General features: G+C 46.9%; 1 protein-coding gene across 7 annotated transcripts in view; it reads right to left on the bottom strand.

Annotated features, from left to right (window-relative positions):
• Window positions 1–24,316, bottom strand: part of ENAH (ENAH actin regulator) — a 205,245-nt gene that overhangs the window by 34,156 nt on the left and 146,773 nt on the right. The window contains exon 1 of one of the 7 annotated variants that reach the window (XM_074989885.1): window positions 11,646–11,782. The exons of the other annotated variants lie outside the window; for them this stretch is intronic. Within the exon in view, the coding sequence (XP_074845986.1) occupies window positions 11,646–11,713 (68 nt within the window). The 5' untranslated portion in view covers window positions 11,714–11,782. Of the gene's footprint in view, window positions 1–11,645; window positions 11,783–24,316 lie in introns of those variants that run through there. 7 annotated transcript variants of the gene reach the window in all.

Genomic DNA, 24,316 nt, shown 5'->3' with positions numbered 1-24,316 from the left:
AGCCAAAGTCCTGAGACAGAACGTTGTGGCAAGGAGGAAAGGGATACAGAGTCACCACTGATGGCCAATACAGGTCAGGATAACACGTTTGTCTTGGCCTTGCCGAGGCTATCAGGATCAGGATGAGGCGAGTCTGATCCAATCTGACCTTGACCAGAAGCTTGTGAATCAAGGGAAAGGGAGGAAACATGTAAAGAAGGGGTGCATCCCATTTGATGGAGAAGGTGTCCCTGAGGGAATGTCTCCCCAGACTCATTCTGGAGTAATACTGACAACGCTTTCTGTTAACTCGGGTCACAAAAGCTGGCCCCAAAGCTGAAATACATGGTTGTGGTGATCACTGACCAATTGACTGAGGGCATCTGTGCTAAGTCAATACCCTCGGGAGACAGGCAGACACTGGAATAAAGTGATGCCAAAGACACCAAGTCCACGGTTTTATAGCTCGTGTGCACAGGGATGGAGACCAAACCTCACCCTGACAGTTGATATAATACATGCAGGTGGTGCTGTCTGTGAGGATGTTGACCATTCTGCATACGAGGTTCTCTTGGAAATGCTGGAAGCATAGTGGACTGCTCCAAGTTCCAGGAGGTTTATATGGAGTGCTTGCTCAGTGAAGGCCAATTTGTCTTGGACCTTAAGGGAACTATATGGGCCCTCCCATGCCATAAAGGAGGCGTCCAAAGTAAGAGTAACAGATGGGGCAGATGGTGGAATGGCACCCCAGAGAGAACATTTTGCCTCACCAGAGGCACTGTGGAGCAGTACTTGTGGCACTTTCTATTGACTCGGGTCACAAACAGGTCTATGCATGGCTGGCCGCAAAGCTGGAACACATAACTGGGGGCCACCGTGTCCATTTCCCACTTGTGGTGATTGCTGAAAAAGTGACTGAGGGCATTGGCAGTCACATTCAGTACCCTGGGGAGATATGTGACCACAGGAGCAATGTGGTGCTGAAGGCACCATGTCCACAGTTTTATGGCTTCTGTGCACAGGGACAGGGACCTAATCCTACTCTGAGAATTGACAGAACACATACATGTGGTGTCATCTGTGAGGATGTTGACCATTCTGTGTGAGAGGTGCCATGGGAAATGATGGCAAATATAGCGGCCCGCTCTGAGTTCCAGTAGATATATGTCAAGCACTTACTTGGTGAAAGACCATTTGCTCTGGACCTTAAGAGAACCCAAATGGATCCCCCATCCCATAAGGGAGGCATCCATAACAAGGGTAATAGATAGGGTGGTTCGTGAAATGGCATCCCAGTGAGAACATTGTCCAGACACGTCTACCCCTGGAGGGAAACAAGACTGTGCAGTGAGATGGCAACTGATTTGGACAGCAGGTCCCTGGCCAGGGCATAACAGGTGGTCAGCCAGGACTGGAGACAGTGCATGTGCAGTCTGGCCAGATTGACCACGTACGTGGTGGTGGCCATGTAACCCAACAGCTTGAGGCACATGCATACAGCAATGGTGGGAAACAGTAGCACCACCAAGATGAGATTGTGCAGGACCTAGAATCTTTGAACCAGAAGACTGGTATGATAATATAGAGACTGTGTGGTTTGAAGCATAGACTTCTCATAACTTATGTGGAAGCTGAGGCTGAGCAGTTCTGTGGTGACCCTTACCATGCAACGGGCCTCCAGAAATGAGGACCCTTTTATGAGACAATCATCCCATGACAACATAGGTGGGTAGCCACAACTTCCAGTCTTGGAAAATACTCTGGGTGCAGTGAAGAGCTCACTGGTATTGGTGGTGGCAGGACCCCGCCATAAAGTGAATTGTAATATGAAAATAGACATCCTGTAGGTCAAGAGCTGAGAGCCAGTCTTCTCTGTCCAATTACGGGATAAAGGTCATGAGTCTCACTACCTTCAATTGCTGACAGAGAACTTATTTGTTGAGCCGCTGAAAGTTGAGGATGGGGGCCCTCCACTCCCCTGTTCTTTTTCTGGGTTAAGAAGTACATGGAGTAGAACTCCCTGCCCTGAAACTCTGCTGGGACTGGCTCAACAGCATCCAGATTGTAGCTCTTGCTCAAGTAGACTCTCATGAGAAGGGTCCCTGAAGAGGGACAGGGTAGGGGGGCAGATGTCAGGAGATAAAAGTAAATGGGTATGGAATACCCCTGGGCCACTGGTTCCGGGACCCACATGTCTGAGGTAATGGTGGCCCAGCAATGGAAAGAGGGATGGAGGAGGTAGTGGAATTGACAGTGACCAGATTATAAGACATCTGGAGCAGGAAGATCTCTCAGGCTCCCAATCAAACCTTAAAAACTGCTGCTTAGGCTGTTGAGGGTGGGACATCAAGGACCGATGGTGTGGTGGTCGGTGAGGTTTTCACCACTGGGACCTATGCTGTTGGCAGGGTTCATAGCATTGTGGTTATTGCTGGAACTGCTCCCGTGGTCTTCGGTAGGGAAAGTACCAAGCCTGATTAAGTGGTGGTGGTGGTGTGTGTGGTGAAATGTTTACATCCCCAGAACACACAGCACGGCATGAGAATCCTTCATTGAGTGTAGGACACCAGTTTTCTCCAGAAACAGGTGTTTCCCAAAGGAAGGTCCTCCTCCTTCTGCTGACAGTCTCTGGGGACCCACAAGGGTTGAAGCCCTGAAGTGTGCCTCATGACCACAGCAGAAGCCATGACGCTACCCACCATTTCTGCCATGTCCATTGTGGACTGGAGTGCTGTACAGGTGATTATGTATCCCTCAATAGAGGGAACCAACTCCTGCAGTTTAGAGTAACTGAGATGGTCATAGTTGGCCAACATAGCTGCGTATTTCACTGCCCGCAGAAGCAATCTGTCCCCAATGATGTCCCACCTTTTGCTTACTTGTCCTGAGGAAGGGAACGGAAGGACTTGGCCATTTTACAGACAGCATCAACCGCTACTGAGTTTGGTTAAAGATGGCTGAAAGAACTCAGCTTCATTGGAGCCCACGTGCTGATGGTATTGGAGGCACCAAACACTAGAGGCTCAGGTCCAAGAGGGCTTGTTTGAGTAGTGTTGGCTTAGAGGGTGCTGGGGACATTGCAGAGACCTTCTCAACTGTCATGGCCCTTGAAGACGGTGCTGGAGGCCAGGAATGTGCCAGGGATGGACCCACCTTGGTGGCTGGCGTGCTGACCAAGACAGAGGGACACACTGAGTCTGTACTCTTAGTCTTCAATGCCTGTTTTTTAGAAGGCTGCTCCATGGCTGGTGGTTGGAGGGACTTCTCATACAAGTAAGTCTTGAGCCTATTGGCTTGGTCCCTCCTGGCCCTTGCCGTGAGGCTTGGGCAATGGGTGCAGGATTGGGTTTGGTGTAGGGCAACCATATTTCCCTGTCCCAAATACAGGACAAGGAGCTATGTGGAGGAGGGGTGGCTCCTCCCAGCTACACCAAGACACAGGGGGTGGGGGGGCAGTGTGGAAATGGCAGCTAGGGGCACTCCCTGCCCAGAGCCCTGGAAAAGCAGTGGCCGCAGGAGCTCCCAGCCCGAAAAGATAACTTGGATAAAAGTAGAACAAACACTGACTACTGAAGTCTTCTTTTGCCTTTCAGCAAGGGAGAGAGAAGTTCTGTCTGCAGGCAAGGATGGCAGAGAAAAAAAACTGAGGTGCATGCACCAGGCAGCATGTGGAGGCACCACTGTATATGCGCAGCAAACCAAGGCTATAGCGGAATCTCTGAGCGCCAGCATTAGTACGCTGACACCCATAGGGACACTACTTGAAGAATAAGGTTTTACTGTATCATACTCCCAGATTATTACATCACCGTCTTTCTTTTCTGTCTAATGCAGTAGACCCCCAGTCAAATATATTAGTTTCCAAAAGCCACACTATCTACTGTAACAACTACTGTTGTTCCTACCTAGTTTCTTTTGATTAGGGGGAAATCCTAATCTACATTTCCAAGAAAGAAAGATTTGTGCAGTATTTTTCCTTCTGTAATGATCATTAAATCAGACCATTCACATCACTATTAAATAACTACTTACTAATTTAATTATTCCTTCAGGGCATTCTTTTCTGATTGAAATGTGACAGAAATATTAAAACTGTGCCACAAATGCTATCTTACAAGGAAAATTTAATTAAACCACCCAGGGCAAAATTATTTTAATTACATTTTAAAATATGGGTTACCAGAAAACTTGTATCTCACTGGCACTGAGATGTCATGATGGCATACTGTGAAAAGGAATGAGCTGTACTGAAAGCCTAGCAGTACAGGTGTTTAGACATAAAAATGAGTTTATCCATTTCAGAATATCAAGTCGTGCCAGCAGTATTCTGTAGTGTATTTATGAAAACAGTAGTTTTCGGATCTCAGTTCTATTATCTAGTTTCCAGTTATTCAACATGTCAGAGTGCTGATATCTTTCTGTAACCACCTTTGTGTTGTCATGAAGTATTTTAAGCAAGTAAATGTATTTAAAACGAAGTCTGTCACTCTCTTCTTCTTGCTTGTGCACTTGTTTAATCAAATCAAAATCAGAGGATAACAAAGAAGCAGCATTTTGAATTCCCAAAGGACTTGTATGCTTTCTAGTATTAAACTTCAGCTATGAAATCTGTCAAAATTGCTTCTTACCAACCCAAAGGCTAGGGAAATAGGACAACTGGGGAATCCTGAAATGTTATAAATAGAGGGGAAAAAAAGGCAAAATAGCAAACATTCATTGCCCTGTGTAGGTAAAAAAACAAAACCATAAGGGGAGTCTGGGGAGATGGGAAAAAATAAAAAAAAGTAAGTGTGCTATAGGTAACTATAAAAAACATTATCAGCTACTGAATTAGCATCTCCGGAGATCCACACTTTTGACACTGTGACCTTAGAACCATCCGGAGAAACATTGTCTGCTAGAGCCACTAGCTTTTCTCTGGCAGACCTCAGCAGTCAGACCAGGGATTGTAAAGCATCCCCACTGTCCAAGATGCTCTCCCCTACTACTTTCAAGTATCTTCAGAAGGACTGCAAATAAGCAGGTGAAGGATATGAGAGTGTCAATTTTCAGGGGCAAAACCTCCATCACATGTGCCATTCTCAGCACATAAGCAGATATTTCACTATCATGCATCAGGGGTTCCAGCCCCGCCCCTCCTACTCATGCAGCATGGGAGGGGGGAGGATCATAGGCTGGGACTGGAGCTAGAACCCCACCAAGGTGCAAGGCCAGGGCTAGACCCCTGCCTTGAAGGCCAGCTGGAGCTCTGCTATGGAACCGTCCGCCAGAGTTGCTCCCGCTGCAGAATAGGGTTGGGGCCCAAGCCCTTGTCCCCTCCGCCAGAGCTCCCTCTGCAGGTTTGGAATCGGAGCCCTCCATCCCGGAGCCCCCTCTGCAGGGTGCAACTGGGGCCAGATGCCATCGCCAGTACAGGACTAGGGTCCCCCTCCCCAGCGCAGGGCTGAAGCCCTTCAGCAGCAAAGGGCTGGGGCTGGAGCCCCCAACAGAGCATGGGCAATGGGAGGTCTGTGTTCAAAGATAAATTAATTTTTTTATTGTTGATATTTTAATTACAGAATAGGTGGTTTACAAAGAAATGAAATACCTGTGGTTTTGTATAAAGGCATTCATGGTCAAAGACAGCCTAAAGAGCACACTGAAAGATGCCTTTCTTCACCATTTCCCCCAACAGTACATTTACATTTTCCACTAACAAAATTGAATTAATTTGACCTCATTGTTCTGAAGCCTAATTATGTGTTTTTACAACATTATTCATAAGAATTATAGGGCAAATTGACAGGTGTGTCACTGATGGGTTTTATTTATTAATGAAGGTGTTGTAAGTAGGAGTATTAGTGACTTTAAAAAGTATCATGGCATTTGAGCCACACATAGAAGTCAAAAAAATCAAATTTCAGTACTCTGCCTTGGAAAGGTTGCTGACCCACATATTAGAAGAACAACAGTTACTGGTAAGCAGAGACAAGATCCACAAAGAGCAGAACCACTGCAAGTTCATTTCTGCAGCTGACCCACCTCCTGTAGTTGGAGCTCTTGCTGCTTAGTAGAAGGAAGAACAGCTCAACAACACAAAAAGCAAAATGAAACAACATTTCCAATACGTTCTGGAAAAAACTAGGGACAATTTTTTGTTTCAAAAATTGGAGGAATCACCTAAGGGGTGTAACGTTTTAGATTTGTTTCTGATTAACAGGGAGAAGTTGATTGCAAATCTGAAGGTAGAAGGCAATTTAGATAAAAGTGATCATGAAATGGTTGATTTAATTATTCTAAGGAAAGGAAGAAGCAAAAAGCAGAATAAAGATAATGGACTTAAAAATATAGACTAAAATTAAGAACTGGTAAGAGTTAGGTCACCTGGGAAGGCTATCTAAGGAGAAAAGGAGCTCTGGCGACCTGGCAGTTTTTCAAAGAAACAACATTAAAGGCACAACTGCAAACTATTCTGATGCAAAGACAAGAAAGGAAAACAAGTAAGAGGTCATTCTCGCTAAATCAGATGCTTTTCAATTACTTGGAAAAAAAAAAAGAATACCAAATATTGAAACACTGTACTCATCCTTAGGAATTTGCAAAGGAACAGCACAACAGGTAAAGACAAATATCAGAAATACAAATCCACCAAATGGGTCACCTAAAAGGCAATAAGCAGGAGGTTTTCAAATGCAAGAGGAAGAAAGAAAAAGTAATGCACAGGTCCTCTACTTAGAAGGGAAGGAGAACTAATATTTGATTGCATCGAGACCACTGAGATGTTTAATGCCTATTTTGCTTCATTCTTATACCAAAAAAGTTAATTATGATCATATTGCCAGCACAATTAACATTAACAGCCAGATGCCAGAAAAGCAAGCCCAAATTGGAAAAGAATGGGTTAAAAATATTAAATATTAAAATAAATGAGAGGTATTCAAGTTATCAAGACCCAATGAAATTCAACCTAAGGTACTTAAGGAATTAGCTGAAGCATTTTTGTATCTGTTAGTTATAATCTTCAAGAACTCATGGTAAACAGGCAAAGTCCCAAAGGACTAAAGAAGGGCGGACCATAGTCTTTTAAAAAGGGGAAAAAAAGAGGACCCAGACAAGTATAGCACAGTTGGCCAAACACTGATACTTGGACAGAAGGGGGGAGAGCTAGCTTAGTCATTTGAGCATTGGCCTGCTAAACCAAGGGTTGTGAGCTCAATCCTTGAGGAGGACATTTAGGGATGGGGGCAAATAGATGTCAGGGATGGTGCTTGGTCCTTTCAAGAGGGCAGGGGACTGGACTATATGACCTCCCAAGGTCTCTTCCAGCTCTAGGACAGGTGTACCTCCAATTATATCTAAATTACTAATCACTCACGTTGTAAGAACCTAGAAGACAAACAGATTTATAAGGAATTGCCAGTACGGACTTGTCAAAAGCAAATTAGAACAAAGCAACCTAATTTACTTCTTTGACAGGGTTACTGGCCTACTAGACATGGGGCAGCAGCAGATACAATAGATCTTGAATTTAGCAAGACTTTTGAAACAATCCCACATTATATCCTCATAAGCAAACTAGGGAAATGTAGTATAGAGAAAATGACTGCAAGGAGGGTGCATAACCAGCTAAAAGATCAAACACAACCATGATGGTATATCTAGTGAGGTGACACAGGGATTTGTTCTTGGTCTGGTAATATTTAACATTTTCATAAATGACTGAGATAATGGACTGAAGAGTATGTTTACAGAATGTATAAATGTCACCACACTTGGTGGAGTTGCAAGCACTTGGGAGGACAGGATTAGTTATTGTTCAACCTGGATAAATTAGAAAACTGGCCTGAAATCAACAAAATGGAATTCAATATAAAAAGTACAAAGTACTAGAGTTGAGAATCAAAAGAAAAAAATGCACAACAAAATGATGGAAAAACTGGCTAGATGGTACTACAGATTGTATCGCTCTGATCTGGCACCCTGGGGACCTAAGTGGTCCCAAATGGGGGAATCTGCTGGATCAGGGAAGGTCAGGTCTCCAGGCTTCCCTGAGGGATCCCTGTTACTAGAGAGTCAGAAGGCTCTCTGGCGTGGCTCTCGGCTGCTGCGGGCCTGCTGCTGGAGATCCCCAGCAATGGTGCAGCTCTCTGCTGCCAGGGATCCCCGCAGTGGGGCTTCCTGATCCTGGCTCAGCTCTCAATGGACTCCCTGCAATCGGGCTGCCAGCAGGGCTCCCTACCACCAGCAGGAGCATGCTGCTAGCCAGGCCGTCTATGGGCAGCTAGGGATCTCTGGTCAGGCAGCATCTATGGTTGTGCTGGACCACATATGTTGCCAGATGAAAGAGTGCTGGACAAGAAAGTTGCAACCTATAAAAGGATCTGGGGATTATAGTAGGTCACAGATTGAGTACAGATCAACAGTGTGATGCAATTGCCAAGCAGGTTAATATTCTGAGGTGGATTAATAAGAATGTCATATATTAGACACTCAAAATAACTATCCAGATCAACTTAGCACTAATGACACTTCAGCTGGAACACTCTGGCCAATTCTGAATATCACTCTTTAAGAGAGATGTGAACAAACTGGAGAAGAGCAAAAACATTAGACAAAAGACTGGACATATTTAGTCCTAAGAAAAGACAACTGAGTGGGGACTAATTATGAGTATTCAAATATATTAAAGGATTGTTATAAAGAGGAGGGTAACCAATTGCTCTCCATGTCCACTGAAGGTAGGGCAAATGACAATTGGCTTAATCTGTGAAAAAGAAGATTCAGGTTAGACACTAGGAAAACCTTTAACTGTAACAGAGAAAGTTTCAAAGTGAGGTTTCTAAGAACCGGATGGAAACAGAGTGGTGAAAGTTTACTTAGTCTTTCCTCAGCAGTCACTTCTAGCCCTACATTTCTATGATTCAGCAAACAAAGCTAACTACTGCTAAGTGACTTGACCAAGGCCACGAAAAATGATCATATTAGCTACTGAACCATAATTAGGCCCCCATTAAATTCACAGTCTATTTCATGGGTCACAGGATTTTAAAGTAAAACAATAACTTTCATTATTTCAGCTCTTTAAATCTGATATTTAATGGTGTTGTAATTTTAAGGGTCTTGACCCAAAAGATGCGGGGTAGTCAACAAGTTATTCTGAAATGCTACAGGTCCAATGGCTCATTCTTCAGTTCCAGAACATGTCTTAATTTAGTATAAGTACGTTCAATGACTTTCAAGTCATGTCAGCTTTTGATTCAAAAGTTCTCTTGAATACTGATCAAAGGTACAGCTAGAGGAGGAGGAGGTTATTTTCTTCATATGGTAACTTGGATTCCTAGTGATATGTATTCTATGGAGACTTCATGGTCAGAATGTATATATACCTGAGCACTCTTGATCAAAGGTTTTCATCAGGGGCATCTGTAGTTTTGCACCAACATTCACTCTAAGCTGTGTGGCTGCCTAATAATAAGCTTTGTGTAGGGTCTCATAACTGTTGCACGCGGGAGGGATCTAGGGAGCAGTGCCTCCTTGTATATGAGTGCAGGCCAGAGCTACCTGTTGCCCTCTATTCCCAAATGGGAGCTGCCCGAGGTAAATACCTGGCAACCCAATCCCTTGTCCCAGCCCTAATCCCCCCTACCCAACCCCACACCCCAACCCTGAACCATCTCCATCACACTAGTTCCCCACCAGACCCTGGACGCTCACCCCAACCTCCTGAACTCAAAACCCTTGGCCCCAGCCCAGAGCCCTCTTCTGCACTCCAAACACTTCATTCCCAGACCCATCCCAGAGTCTCTTTCCCCAACCCTGAGCTACCTCCCACATCCTGAATTCTTCCACGTCACCCAGGATCATACATGAGCAGATGAATTTTATGAATTACGTCTCCACAATGATGCACATGACAACATTCATTCTGCATATGGACACAAAAAAATAGAGTGAACACTGGCCTGCACCTGTGCCTTAGATAGCCTCATGTTCCAGTGTGAAGTTATACTTGAGAGTTAGTGGAAGAGACTGCCACCACCCCACTTCCTTCTCATCCACAACAGTCCAGGGAAAGGACAATAAAGCAAAATGGAACAAGGGTTATTAGTGCAGCACCCACTATGATACACTTCTTGAAGAATTCCATTTATTGTGCAAGGATAAGTAACCTCACCTACTACTTTAACTAGTGTCCTACAGGTGCAGTACACCTTGTAGAACAGCATCAGTGGAAGCTGCCATCAGATTGTAATGCTGGGAAGATATGCATTGAAGAGCAACTGGCTTCCCTGAAGCTGTCTCATAGTTATAGTTTTTAGAAGGGCTACAAATGTAGATTGAACCCTGGTGGAAAGAACTATCACCCTTGGAGAAAAGTAAACCCCTGAGGCTACATAACAGGTTAAGATGAATCCTGCAACCCATATGGATGGTCTTTGGGTGCATCAGATGTCTCATGATTCATTAAGCAATTGAGATTAAAAACCCAAGGAAGACCCTATAGGACTTAGTTCTGTTGATGTAAAAAAGAAGGGTTCTTGCATCCATAATCTGGAGGCATGTCTCTTCTCTTGAAAAGTGAAGGTAGAGACGTTGGACAAAAACAGTTAATTCCACCTGCCACATAAAGGTGCATTGTTACATGGTTTCCTTTCCTACAGTCTCTTCCTCCATCCCCCGCTCCCCCCCCAATTATGCAGTACCAGGCCCTACCTTTAAGACAAGGCCAGCAAGGTGGATGCCTTGGGACCTGCACCTTCAGAGCCCCAGATTCCCACCAGCTGGGCCCATCTGTCAGCATGCCTCCTTAGACGCTATGTGGCCCTGCTGTCAGCATGCTGCCTTGGGACCTGAAAACTCTTTGGCTGGGCTTCTACAGCACAGACAAGCAGGAGAAACAGACACAACCAGTAACACATTGTCTTATGAGGCCATCTCCACAAGCTATTGCATGGGGTGTGATGAGGTAGGGCCATTGCAGATGCCACTGTGATGGTTCTAGGTGAGAAAACTGCCCTTATACAGCTCATCTTTGGCTACTTAAGTTATGTCATGAGCAATTTTGACCCCACAGCAGCCGTGCATTAGGAAGGTATAAACATGGCTTTCAAGATCTTCATATTCCCTATACCTAATCCTGCAACTAGGGTGGGAGCTTTATTCTATTTCTATAAAATACGCAGCACAATGTAAACATTTTATAGAATTTTGCTGACCACTTTTAAGTGTGAAAAGGGGTAAATAATTTATATAACATCTTAATGCCATTCAAATCTTTTCAGTTATAAAGTGAGGTTAGTTAGGTTTAGGGCTGAATTAAAGAACTTTCAAGAATATTAATAAGTTTTAAGTTTAAAATAAAGTATATCCCTTTCAAAATCTTGCAATCTATCTGAAATAAAAATTATCAACTTCTCATTACATGACCCAAACTAGCACTTCCTACAAACTAAAACCTTTCAAAACATTAGCAGTAATATAAATCAGCCATTCTCTGTAAACACACTGCTCTGTACAGTAGCATAGTTAGACTTCTGGGTTCTGCCTTTACTTGTCAGTCAGTAGCTTACCCTCGTAAGAGCAATAAATAAAAGCTATAAGCAAAACTAAGACATTTAACACTTCAAGAAACAATCTAACATATATGCTGTTTCTTCTGAGAACTGAACACACTCTTGAATACTTACAACAGAAGCCGGTCAAGCTTTGGTCCATTACTTGTCAGGAGGACAAGTGGAGGCCTATACACTTTCATTGATCCTACAAGTTAAACAAACTATACTCTTCTCATGGGGTTCTTGTCCTCTTTATAAATACTTGTATGCAGTGGTGATGATTTCCAAGCTATTTATAGACATTAAGTCAATGAGTTTCGGGCTGACATAAGATACTGCTCCCAGTGTGTCTTACTCAGAGGCCTCACAATATATTATTTATTGCAGCTAGACTAGGAGGTACTATATTATAAACACAACATGACTATCATGCAAAGGCATGATCTGAACTAATGTTCTAAATTAAAAGTTATAATACATATTAAATTATTTAAGAACAAATAAAGACACACATTTGAGAAAGTTCATTCAATTTTGATCAAAACCAATCAAATGTACTCACATTTTTACACTTCTGTTATTGTGTTAATCACTCCATATATTGACTTGTATTCCCTCCCCTTCATGATATAATTCAAATTTGATAATTTTTAACAGTTTGCCTCAAAGCATTCAGCTATAATATGTTGGAAAAACTGCACCAGCATATATATGAATAATTGCAACTTTGCTTAGACATTCTGACTAAGGGGGAGGGACAGCTTAGTGGTTTGAGCATTGGCTTGCTAAACCTGGAGTTGTGAGCTCAATCTCTGAGGAGGCCACTTAGGGATTGAGGCAAAAAGTTGTCAGGGATGGTGCTTGGTCCTGCCAAGAGGGTAGGGGACTAGACTAGATGACCTCCCAAGGTCCCTTCCAGCTCCAGGAGATGTGTATCCCCAATTATAACGTTAGGGGCACAATCCAATTTCTATGCACTAATATTTTAGAAAAATATTAACAAATAAAATAGCAGTAGCAAATTAAAAGAGTAAGATATGAAATGGTCAGACAAAGGGTATTGAACTACTGAGTTAGCCACATGTTTTGTAACTACAGCCTTATAAAAATAAGGCATGTAAAATGTTTTGAATTGCACGTTTGATGCTAGTGACTTTATAGATTATTATTAAATGTGCAATAAATAAATTAGACCATTACGCCAACAGTATCAAGTACACCACTGAAAATAATTTAAAAGCATTTGACCTGTTTTGAGAGGAAGAGATTACAATCTATTGTACACCAGAGGAAAGGTTCAGTACACATCTGATTAAAATTCTTTAAACAAAACTTTATTTTGTAGCTCATCAAAATGCTGCACGTTACTAATATGTTCTTTCACCTTAAACTGTTCTGGTAATTGGACATAAGTTCTTAGTCACTAGTGACTTAATCTTAATCATGTTTAGCATCCTCAGTTCTTAAATACTAATATGTAATTGAAATATAGAGGCTCCACAAGATCAAGAAATACTGAAAATAAAAGATTATCAGAATAAAATGACCAAGATTTTTTCTTTAAACTGCAGATTCTCATTAAAAGATGATATTAAGAATTTTTATGAAAGAATGTTGTGCTAATTACACTCTAAAGAGATAAATTTGATGCAGGGATTATGGACACCCCATGTGCTACTTAGGAATTCAAGAGCTAAAATGTTAGTTGCTGTAGCCCACTGTATTATAAAAGCATCTTAACTTAAATGAACAGCAGGTATTACAAACCACATCTATGATTAATAAATCTAGTTATAGAACTTTTTGATTGAAGATTTGAGAGAGAAACCTCTTGTTATTTATGGATAGTAAGTCAATCTGGGACTTTATATAGCTTTTGACTGAAAATCCTTAAATATACCACGCTTGTATTTCCAATATATGTAGTTAATCTGCAGTGGAATTCAACTATCTCTGGGGTAAGGAGTAACAACAGCTCATAGAATTATAACATAGCAATTGAAAATCTTTTGAATCACACTGCATTAAATTAAAATGCGAACTCTAGGGTGAATTTAGATAAGCAAAAGAAAGGTTACTCACCGTAGTAACGGTGGTTCTTCGAGATGTGTCCCCGTGGGTGCTCCACATTAGGTGTCGGGCTCGCCCGGCGCCGCAGATCGGATCTTCCAAGCAGTTTCTGCCGGACCGCGCATGCGCCGGTGCGCGCCACTCCCCCGCGCGCTCACGGCCACGTGCGCGATCCGGTCCCCGCCAGTTCCTTGACCAACCGCCTCCGATGCTCCTGCAAAACACTAAACAGAGATCCGGAGCGGGGAGGATGGGCGGGTAGTGGAGCACCCACAGGGACACATCTCGAAGAACCACCGTTACTACGGTGAGTAACCTTTCTTTCTTCTTCGAGTGTCCCCGTGGGTGCTCCACATTAGGTGACTACCCAGCAGTAACCCAAGATAGGAGGTGGGTAATCAGATTATGTGCAGCTTGTCCCCGAGAGGACCGCTGTCGAGAGACGGGTATCCTCTTGGAATACCCTGTGAAGGGCGTAATGTTTGGCGAAGATGTCACAGGATGACCAGGTCGCCACTCTGCAAATGTCTTTTAGCGCAACGCCCTTGAAAAAGGGCTGTTGATGCTGCCACCGCCCTAGTGGAATGAGCCCTGGGCATGGCCAGGAAAGGAGTCTTTTTGAGCTTGTAGCACATTTTTATGCAAGATACGATGTGCTTCGAGATTCTCTGCGAAGAGAGACATTCTCCTTTTGATTTGGGAGCGATAGAGACTAGGAGTCTATCCGTTCTCTGGAAGGACTTGGTTCTGTCTATATAGAAAGCTAGCGCCTCCTCACGTCCAGGAGGTGTAGGCGCGCCTCTTTGTTAGAGTTATGAGGCATTGGATAAAACGAGGGTAAACAATAGGTTCGTTAGTATGAAACTCAGAAAGAAACTATAGGAACAAAGGCTGGATGCAGCCGTATGGTTACCGCCTCCTTGGAAAAAACAGCTGACGTGATTGCGAGAAGAAAGATCATCTTTATCATAAGGAGGCAGAGGGAAACTGTGGCCAAAGGCTCGAACGGTGGTCCCCTTTTCGCATTAAGCACCAGGTCCAAGTTCCACGAAAGTGGAAGCGGTTTCCGAGGGGGGTATAGGTTTACCAGCCCTTTAAGGAACCTGGTAACCATGGGATGGGAAAACACCATGTGCCCTGTCTCTCCGTGTCTGAATGCCAAAAAGGCGGCAAGGTGGACCTTAAATGAGGATAGCGAGAGTCCTCCTCTCTTGAGGTCCAGTAAATACTCTAATATCACAGCCATAGGCACCGAAAGGGGGGCTACCTGTTTGGTAGAACACCATGCCGTAAAGCGAGTCCATTTCTGCTTGTAGGTCTTCCTGGTGGAAGTCCTCCTGCTACTTTCTAGGACTTGCTGCACTTCCTCCGTACATGTGCTCTCTAGGGAGCTGAGCCATGGATTAACCACGTTTGTAGTCGCAGGCCTTGGGGGTGCGGATGCACTATGGACCCCTGGGCTTGCGTGAGCAGATCCAGCGCCACCGGAGGGGACATCGGTGGCCGGTCCGACATGCGCAGGAGTAGGGGGAACCATTGCTGTCGATCCCACGTTGGGACTATCGGGATCATTCAGGCTCCTTCCCTCCTGGCTTTCTGCAACACTTTGTGGATGAGCACTGTGGGAGGGAAAGCGTAAAGCAGGGGGCCCCTCCATGAGATCGCGAAGGCGTCCCTCAGGGACCCCCGTCCCAGTCCTGCCCTGGAGCAGAATCGTGGGCACTTCTTGTTGTGCTGAGTAGCAAACAGGTCTATCTGGGGAAAAACCCCATGCATGAAAAATCGGTTGCAGCAGATCGGGACGGATCTGCCACTCGTGCGTGAGTGCGAAACGCCTGCTCAGCTGGTCTGCCTTCACATTGTGAGCGCCTGGGAAGTACGAGGCTTTCAAGGTTATATTGTTGGCAATGCAGCAGTTTCACGACCGGACTGCTTCTGCACATAAGGCACGGGACCGAGCTCCTCCTTGCCGATTTATATAAAACATGGTGGAGGTATTGTCTATACTGATCCCGACTACTTTGCCTTTTATATGGTCTCGAAAGTGTCTGCAGGCGTTGAACACTGCTCTGAGCTCCAGTATATTTGTGTGCAGTGACTGCTCCGTGGAGGACCACAGCCCTTGCGTCACCTCTTCGCCCATGTGTGCTCCCCACCCTATGAGGGAGGCATCTGTAGTAAGAAAAACCAATATGTGTGGTTGGTGGAAGGGTACCCCTGTTAGCAGGTTCTTGGGGTTTACCCACCATTGCAGGGATTTGCGCACCTCTGTTGTGGGCGATGCCACCCTGTGAACAGTGTGTGCTGCCGGGTTGTATACGCTCGCCAGCCAGTGCTGCATGCTGCGCATGTGTAACCTGGCGTTCTGTTCTACGAACATCGCTGCTGCCATGTGGCCCAGCAGCTGTAAGCACGTCAGAACCAGCAACGTAGGGCTGAAGGTGAAGACTTGCACGAGGGAGCCGACGGCCCGAAAGCGAGTCTCTGGTAGATACGCCCTCGCTGTAATAGAATTTATGCGTGCCCCTACGAACTCTATGTCCTGTGTGGGGTCTATCTTTGATTTTGTCAGATCGATAACCAGGCCGAGCGAAGAGAACGTGCCTGCTGTGACGCATATCATGCGTAATATCTCCTCCTTCGAGGCCCCTTTGAGTAGGCAGTCATCCGGATACTGGAATATAAATACCCCCTGTCTGTGCAGATAGGCTGACACCACTGCCAAGGGCTTGGTGAAGACTCTGGGGGCCGAGGAGAGGCCAAACGGTAGGACCTTGTATTGAAAATGTTCTTTGCCTACCATGAAAAACCAGAGGAATCGTAGGTGAGCCGGATGAATAGTTATGTGAAAATACGCGTCTTATAAGTCGAGGGCTGCGAACCAATCTCCATCGTCTAGTGCCGTAAGGATGGAGGCGATTGTGATCATCCGAAAGCGTTGCTTGCGCAGGTACCGGTTGAGGCCTCGAAAATCTAAGATGGACCTCCCGCCTTTTTCCCCGTGAGGAAGTACCTCGAGTAGAACCCTCTCCCTTGCAGTTGCTCCGGCACTCTTTCCACTGCCCCTATGAGCATGAGATGGTCTACCTCCTGCTTGAGCCTCGCTACGTGGGAGGCCTTGTGGAGGTCATGGCGGTGGGAGTGACTGGAAGGGGATGGCGTACCCCGTGGCTATGATCTCCAGCACCCATTTGTCTGTGGTGATCCTTTGCCACTGGTTATAGAATGGTCGGAGGCGATGGTGGAATAACCGCTTCGGATGACCTTGCGATGGTAATGATGGCGCAGCCCTGGATCTGTGTGTCAAACTTGTGGCCTTTGGCCCTGCCCCGAGGACGCACGGCTGTGTTGGGAACGACGCCTGGGAGTTGTGTACTGCTGGTGCTGTTGATGTCGCCCTTGCTCGTAACCCCTGTGGTACTGGGGACGCTGTTGCTGGTACTGGTACCATCTTTGTTGAGGGTAGTACTTTTCTTTCTGTATGGAGGGGTATAAATCCCCAGGGTCCTAAGTGTGGCTCTTAAATCTTTACTGGAATGAAGGACCGAGTCAGTTAATTCAGCAAACAGCTTCTGCGAGTCGAAGGGAAGATCGACTATCTCTGTCTGCAGGCCCTTGGTATACCCGGAGTCTGGAGCCAGGACTCCCTTAGCATCACCACTGCCGTAGCTGTGGAGCGTGCTGCTGTGTCCGCAACATCCAGGGCGATCTGAACTCCCGTCCTCGAGGCCGCGTAGCCTTCTTGCATGATGGCCTTGAGCACTGGTTTCTTGCCCTCTGGAAGCGAGTCCATGAGGGAGGTTAACCTAATGTGGTTGACGAAATTATGGTTCGCTAGATGCGCTGTGTAATTTGCCATTCGCAACAGTAGAGTGGAGGAGGAGTAGACCTTTCTGCCCAACAGCTCTAGCTTTTTGGCATGTTTGTCTGTTCCCCCACATTGCGACGACTCCACCACCAAGGAATTTGGTTGTGGGTGGCTGAACAGGAACTCCGTGCCCTTTGTCGGCACGAAGTTTTGTTTTTTTTTTTCCGCTCTCTTGTGGACAGGCGGAATAGTCGCAGGAGTCTGCCATATCATAGTGGCAGACTCCAAGATTGCGTCATCAAGCGGTAGTGCTATTTTGGAGGAGGCTGGAGGTCTCAGATTTTTGAGGAGCTTATGGTGTTTCTCTTGCACCTCTGCTGTCTGGATGCCTTGCGTGAAGGCCACCCTCGTAAAACAGCTCTTGGAACTGTTTGAGATCGTCCGGAGGATGGACGTCCCCCGGGGCCGTAGCCTCATCCGGGGAGGAGAGCGAGGAACCGCTGGGGTACATCTCTCTGGACCCTTCCGGTTCCTGCTGGTGATGGTACACCCTCTCACTAGAGGTTTGTTTGCGAGGGAAAATCTCGGGGTTCCATAACCAGTCCCCCCTGAGATGCTTGAGTCTCTGTCCCCGGTCGCAATTGCCCTCGGGGGTACGAGATCGTTTGTGGGGATCTTTCCCTAGTAGATAGCCGATGGTGTCTATGCCCCGCATGGTAGGGGCGACCATGGCAGTATAGGCACTGCTCTTGGGAAGGTGACCTAGACCACTCCCTTGGTGCATACCCTCTGCGTCTGGGGGAGGGCTGGAGAGAGCGATTTTGCATAATAGTCCAGCGGTTCAAACCCCAGGAAGGGTGAAGGTGGTCCCAGCCAGGGTGAGGCTGGTTGCAAAAAATGGAGAAGGGGGCTCCGGGTAGGCTAGGGGGGACCCCTGCCTTCTGGTTGGAGTCTGCAACATAAGCGGAGGGCTGTGAGAAAGCAACTCCACAGCCCTGTGCGGAGAGGGGCTGCAATGCCTCCTCTTGTGTGCAGCCTTCCCCCTCCCTTGAGGAGGTAACTCCGCCCCCTGACGTACAGGGGATCCCGGCCCCGTCCGCACCGAGCTCAGCACTCTCGAGGGTGGTGCCGCACGTGCGGTGTCCTCCGGTGCCTGCAGGCTGCGTGCCTGCGCGCTCTGCACCGCCAGTTCCCCGGGGGTCGGTGCCGCTGCCTGCGGTGCCGCCGGTACCGGCGCTTGTTTAGCCACCGCCCTGCCTGCGGTGCGGGGCGGCTGGCTGGTATCGGAGGCTGAGCCGCTTCCACGTGGCTCTCCGTGCCGCCGCCGATCAGCTGTTGCTGCGGCTGGGGGCTGCTCGCTCCTCCCGTCCCGCTCGCTATTGTTGCCGGCAGGGATCGGGCTGGGGAGACTTTCCTCCGTTTTTGCGCTGATGGGGTGAGGGAGGCAGCTTTCCTTTTATAGGCCCCAGAGGGTCCCTCCTGCTGCGGCCGCTCCGGCACGTCTGGCTGGAGGGCCTTGTCGAAAAGCAGCATTTCAAGCCGCATCTCCCTATCTCTCCTTGCTCTGGCTGTTAATTTAGCACAGAAGGAGCATTTCAGTGCAACATGGGACTCCCCAAGGCACCTTATGCATAGACTGTGCCCATCAGACGCTGGCAGCACCTCTCGGCAGGACTCACATTTTTTAAATCCTGAAGAGGACATTGCTGGTGAGTCTTTCAGTTGTTAAATGGGTACTTAGCACCTTCTCTGTGCTGTTTTCCCCTTCTGATGGCCTGCTGCAGCAGGAGGGCTGATGGCCCTATGCTCCTGGCCTCCGGCGCTTGTTACTGGGACTGGATTGAAGCTGTCCCGCTTGTAGTTTGTTTGTTGTTTTTTTTTTGTTTTTTTTTTGAAAAATAACAACCGGCTAACTTGCAGTAGCCTAAGTACTTGAAAAACTTTAAAGAAAAAACAGTTAAAGCCATTGAATACGCTACTTGGCCTTAGCCTAGTTCGGATTCCGTCTGCAGCCGACGGCGGTTAAGAGGAACTGGCGGGGACCGGATCGCGCACGTGGCCGGAAGCGCGCGGGGGAGTGGCGCACACCGGCGCATGCGCAGTCCGGCAGAAACTGCTTGGAAGATCCGATCTGCGGTGCTGGGCGAGCCCGACACCTAATGTGGAGCACCCACGGGGACACTCGAAGAAGAAGCTTCGTTATACTAATTCAGGCATGGGGGGGCCCCAAGCCTCATGGGATCCATCTGGCCCACAGGCTGTGCCTGGAAGGAGAGGAAATGGCCCTACATGCTGCCTTTCCCCCTCTCCCTCAACTAGAGGAATGGCAGCCAAGTGAAGCGCTCACCTAAAACCTTTCACCCCTGCTGCTCCCACTGGCTGGAATCAAGGCCAACAGGAGCAGTGTGTGCGTGCCTGCCTGCATATTCCCCAGGGAGCTGCACCAAGTAAGAGTCCTGCATCCCCAGCCCCATCCTTTACCCTTCTCCCACCCAGACCTCACGTCCCCAGCTGGGTCCTGCACACAACTTCCACTCTCTTCATGCTTCCTATTTCGCGCCCATACCCTGTACCAATACTCTAACTTCTGCCCCAAACCCCTCCCACACTCTATCTCCCTCTCAGAACCCCATCCCACTATTAGCCCCTCACATCAGGCCCAGACCTCCGACCCCCAGCCCAAATCCACAACCCCACACCCAGCTTGCTCCTGCACCTGAACTCACGCCCAGATCCCTGAACCCCTCAGCCTGCTCCTACACTAGGGGTCATCAACCCCTAGCATGAGTGCCAAGAGTAGCATGTGAGCTGATTTTCACTGGCAAGCGAGGTGGGATCTGAGCCCCACCCATGCTCCCCCATGCTGCTGTGAGCTTGCTCAAAGCCATACTACCTGTGGATTAACAAAAAGCAAACAGTTAATGCTACCAACTATCACTTAATTGGCAAAGCTCTGCATCTTAATTTTTTTTTAATTAATGAAGCTGTTGTAAGTAGGACTGTTAGTGACTTTAAAAAGTATCACCAGCACTCAGACCATACACAGAGGTCAAAAGTCCAAATTTTGGCATGCTGCCTTGGAAAGGCTGCTGATCCATCTTACCTCCCACCCAGATCTCACACCCCCACAACACACTTAACCTCCCCCACCCCAATTTTGGGTCCCACTCCAAAGTTTAGGGGGTCCACCAGAAGATTTAATCTGACCTGTAAGGAAGCCCTAAACCTTGGTCCTTTCTCCCCTTCCACTGGCTGGGACTGAAGTGCAAAGGGTGGCACCTGACTGATATTTATGTGGATCACTGGTCCCTCATCCAAAAACAGTTCTCCACACTGTCCTAGTTGGTCAGGACACTAGAAATGGCACCTTTATTCTTCTGCAAGTTAACCATGGGCTGCTTAATTACAAGTGACAGAAAAGGGAAGGTTATTCACCCTGTGTAGTAACTGGAGTTCTTTGAGATGTTGTGCCCGTGGGTGCTCCACTTTTAGGGATGCCAGTGCTCACTGGCTGTAGATTTGCTGGTAGCAGTGCCTCTTCCCCTCCACCCCCAGAGGCGAGGAGGATGGATGGGTGGTGGAACACCCATGGGGACAACATCTCAAAGAACTCCAGTTATTGCAGAGCGAGTAAGCTTCCATTCTTCAAAGGCCTCCATGGATGCTCCATCTTTAGGTGACTACCAAGTAGTATCATTGCTTGGAGGTGGGACCTTTAAATGGTGTACACTGGTTGATGATAGTACAGATTGGCTGAAAGCAGTCAGAGTCAGCAAAGGTTCCTATGGCATAACGTCAGGTGAAACTGTGAGCAGATGCCCATGTAGCTGCCCTGCAAATGTCCTCGGTGGGCATGCCACAGAGGAAGGCTGTAGAGCATTGCGATGGCACAGACAGACGTGGCTCTCCGAATTTCTACAACTGTCCAGACGTCCTCTATATAATCTTTCTCCTGTTTTCTTGCTCTTAACCCAACAGAACGGGTCCATTTGCCACCTAGCCATTGACCTCCTTCACCTCCCTGTGTGTTTCCTGCTTGGCTGATGGATTCAGAGCATCACTGTCTGCCTCAGGCCCAAACTATCCTAGCCTGGTGCCTCTCCCAACCATGTGATCCCGTGCACACGAGGATCCTACATATACTCACTTAGCTGCTTCACCTTCAGCAAACAAATCTATCCAACAGCATGATTAGGTTCACCTTGCAGCCATATCAGCTTTTCACCTGCCTATCCAAGACCACTCAGTCTTCACAGACCCATCAGTTACACCCATAAGAGCCTTCACAACATGTTCCTGCCAATTAAGAACTGACACCTGCATGAGACCTCAATTTGGTCCTTAGGGTCCGAACCGAAAAACACTGAGCCCATAATCACCTGTTCTTTATTGCATTTGTCCATGAAAGTGGCTTTCCTCATGCATGGCCTCAGCATGAAGGGCAGGAAAGATCATTGTGCTGATGTTGGAACCACCATGTACGACCTTTTACAATGCAAAAGTAGTCCTCTGCACCCACCCTAAATTCCTCCCAAAAGTACTTACCTCTTTCCACTGTAATGAGCTAATATACTTACCCCTCCTCTACCCTAAACCTCATACTGATGAAAGACAGAGCCATGCACATCCTTGATGTCCACCTGGCCTAGGCCTTCTACGTGCAGAGAATGCAGCCATTCCGCCAGACAACCTGACTATTTGTCTCCACAGCCAAAAGATCCTGTAGCATGCCTATCTCCAAACAGAGGCTGTCCAAATTAATCTCAGGTGGTATAACACTCACAATAAGTTTAACAAAGAACCTCTGGCGGACATTTGTGCCCATTCCACATGTGCAATACCTGCCTCTACAGCCTTCCTCTGTGGCATGCCCACTGAGGACATTTGCAGGGCAGCTACATGGGCATTTACTCACAGTTTCATCTGACATTATGTCATGATTTCTCTGAGTGCAGCTGAATCCATGAACCCATGCTGAAGCGGTCCCGGTGGAAAAGTGACCAAAATGCAAGGCTTTTCCAGCACATTTTGCTACAGATAGTATAAGCCAGTAGCATACAAGTAATCAGAAATTATCATAGAACCACAGTGTTGGAGAAGACCTCAGGAAGTCAAGTCCAACCCCTGCTGAATGCCAGACCAATCCCAACTAAATCATCCCAGCCAGGGCTTAAAGACCTCCAGGGAAGGAGATTCTACCACCTCCCTAGGTAATCCATTCCAGAGCTTCACTACTCTTCTAGTGAAATATTTTTTCCTAACATCCAACCTAGGGCTCCCCTACTACAACTTGAAACCATTGCTCCTTTTTCTATCATGCGTCATCATTAAGAACAGCCTCTCTCCATACTCTTTGGAACACCCTTTCAGGCTGGAGAAGGCTACTATCAAATCTTGCCTCACTCTTCTCTTTTGTAGACTAAATAAGCCCAAGCCCCTCAGCCTCTCCTCATAAGTCATGTGTTTCAGCCAACTAATCATTTTTATTGCTCTTTTCTGGACTCACTCCAGTGCAACCACTTCCTTTCTGTAATGGGGGACCCAGAATTCTGTGCAATACTCCAGATGCAGCCTCACCAGTGCCAAACAAAGGGGAATAATTGCCTCCGTAAGTCTGCTAGCACAGCTCCTACTAATGCACCCCAGTATGCCGTTAATCTTCTTGTCTACCAGGGCACACTGATGGCTTCTCATCCACTGTAATCCCCAGGACTTTTTCTGCAGAACTGCTGAATCAGTCAGTTGTCAGGCTGTAGCAATGTTTAAGATTCCTCTGTTTTAAGTGCTGGACTCTGGTATTTCATTACTAATTAATTTATATTGAAGATTTAGTATTTAACATGTAAATTCCCCTGAAAAACACTATCTTGATTTAAGAAACAAGTTGTACAAGGCACACTCTGAACTAGAAAGGTTAGGAAAATTTGCTCTGTTGTCAGAGGGACTGAAATACTTGTCCACAGAACAGCTACAGCACAAATATGGAAGCAGAGCCAGTTTCCTCATATCAAGTTAGTAACAAACTAATTACCTAGAGCATGGGGTAGTCTATTGCTTGTCAACATCCAAATGTCTTAATCAAGGTCCATCCCCCGCCCACCCAATTCCCTCTCCTAATTCCTTTATTAACTCCACAAGCTCTCCAATCACCTGCCAGCAGCCCATCTTCATTTCCTGGAGAGTAAGGTGAAACTGGATGCATGGGGATGGTGTGAGCCACCTTGCGTTGCTGCTCACCCTCCCCCAAAAAACATTCCTTTGTGCTACCGAGCTTACTAGCAGATATGAGACAGAGGAGGAGAAATGGGAATGGAGTGGGATCTGGGTAGCAAAGCAGGCAGTGTGAGTAATTCTGAGTAACATTACCAGGGAAAGTTGCGGGATTATGATTCAGCCACTGGTGTGATGCTCCTTTGGGGCTTGGATAGCAGAAGAATAGGAAGGAAACACCAGACAGTAGTCCTGGGGAGATGGGGGTGGCTGAGATGTTGCTGAAACAGGTGTATGGGAGTGGACTAAGGAGAGAAAGAGGCCGAATAGGGCAGGGGGGCTGGAGAGGACTCTAGGGACCAGCCACAAATGACAAAAGGTGGCGAGAACATGAAGCCATGATGGGGGACTCTGGGGACAACTTGGGAGCAGTCAGCATAAGATCAGGGTGGGGTGGCTCTGGGGTAGGAGACATGATGCCAGTGGGGAAGTAGGTTTCAGAGATCACTCAGTTGTGTGCGTATGGGAGGTGTGGCACAAGACCATTGGTGGATGGGCTCCAGGGATCACTTAGACCATAAGCACAGTTCCACCCTCAGCTCAAGCCCCTGGTAGAAGCAACATGTACTTAAAACTAATGGGGGAGGGCACACATGAAAGGTCCTAGGGAGATTACATACTTCCCTCAACTGATTTCTCAAGAGGCCCAGCAACT

Source organism: Carettochelys insculpta, chromosome 3 (genome assembly GCF_033958435.1).
Source record: "Carettochelys insculpta isolate YL-2023 chromosome 3, ASM3395843v1, whole genome shotgun sequence".
In the NCBI taxonomy this organism is placed as follows: domain Eukaryota; kingdom Metazoa; phylum Chordata; order Testudines; family Carettochelyidae; genus Carettochelys; species Carettochelys insculpta.
The sequence above is the reverse complement of the archived record's forward strand: the minus strand, read 5'-3'. Positions and strand labels throughout refer to the sequence as shown.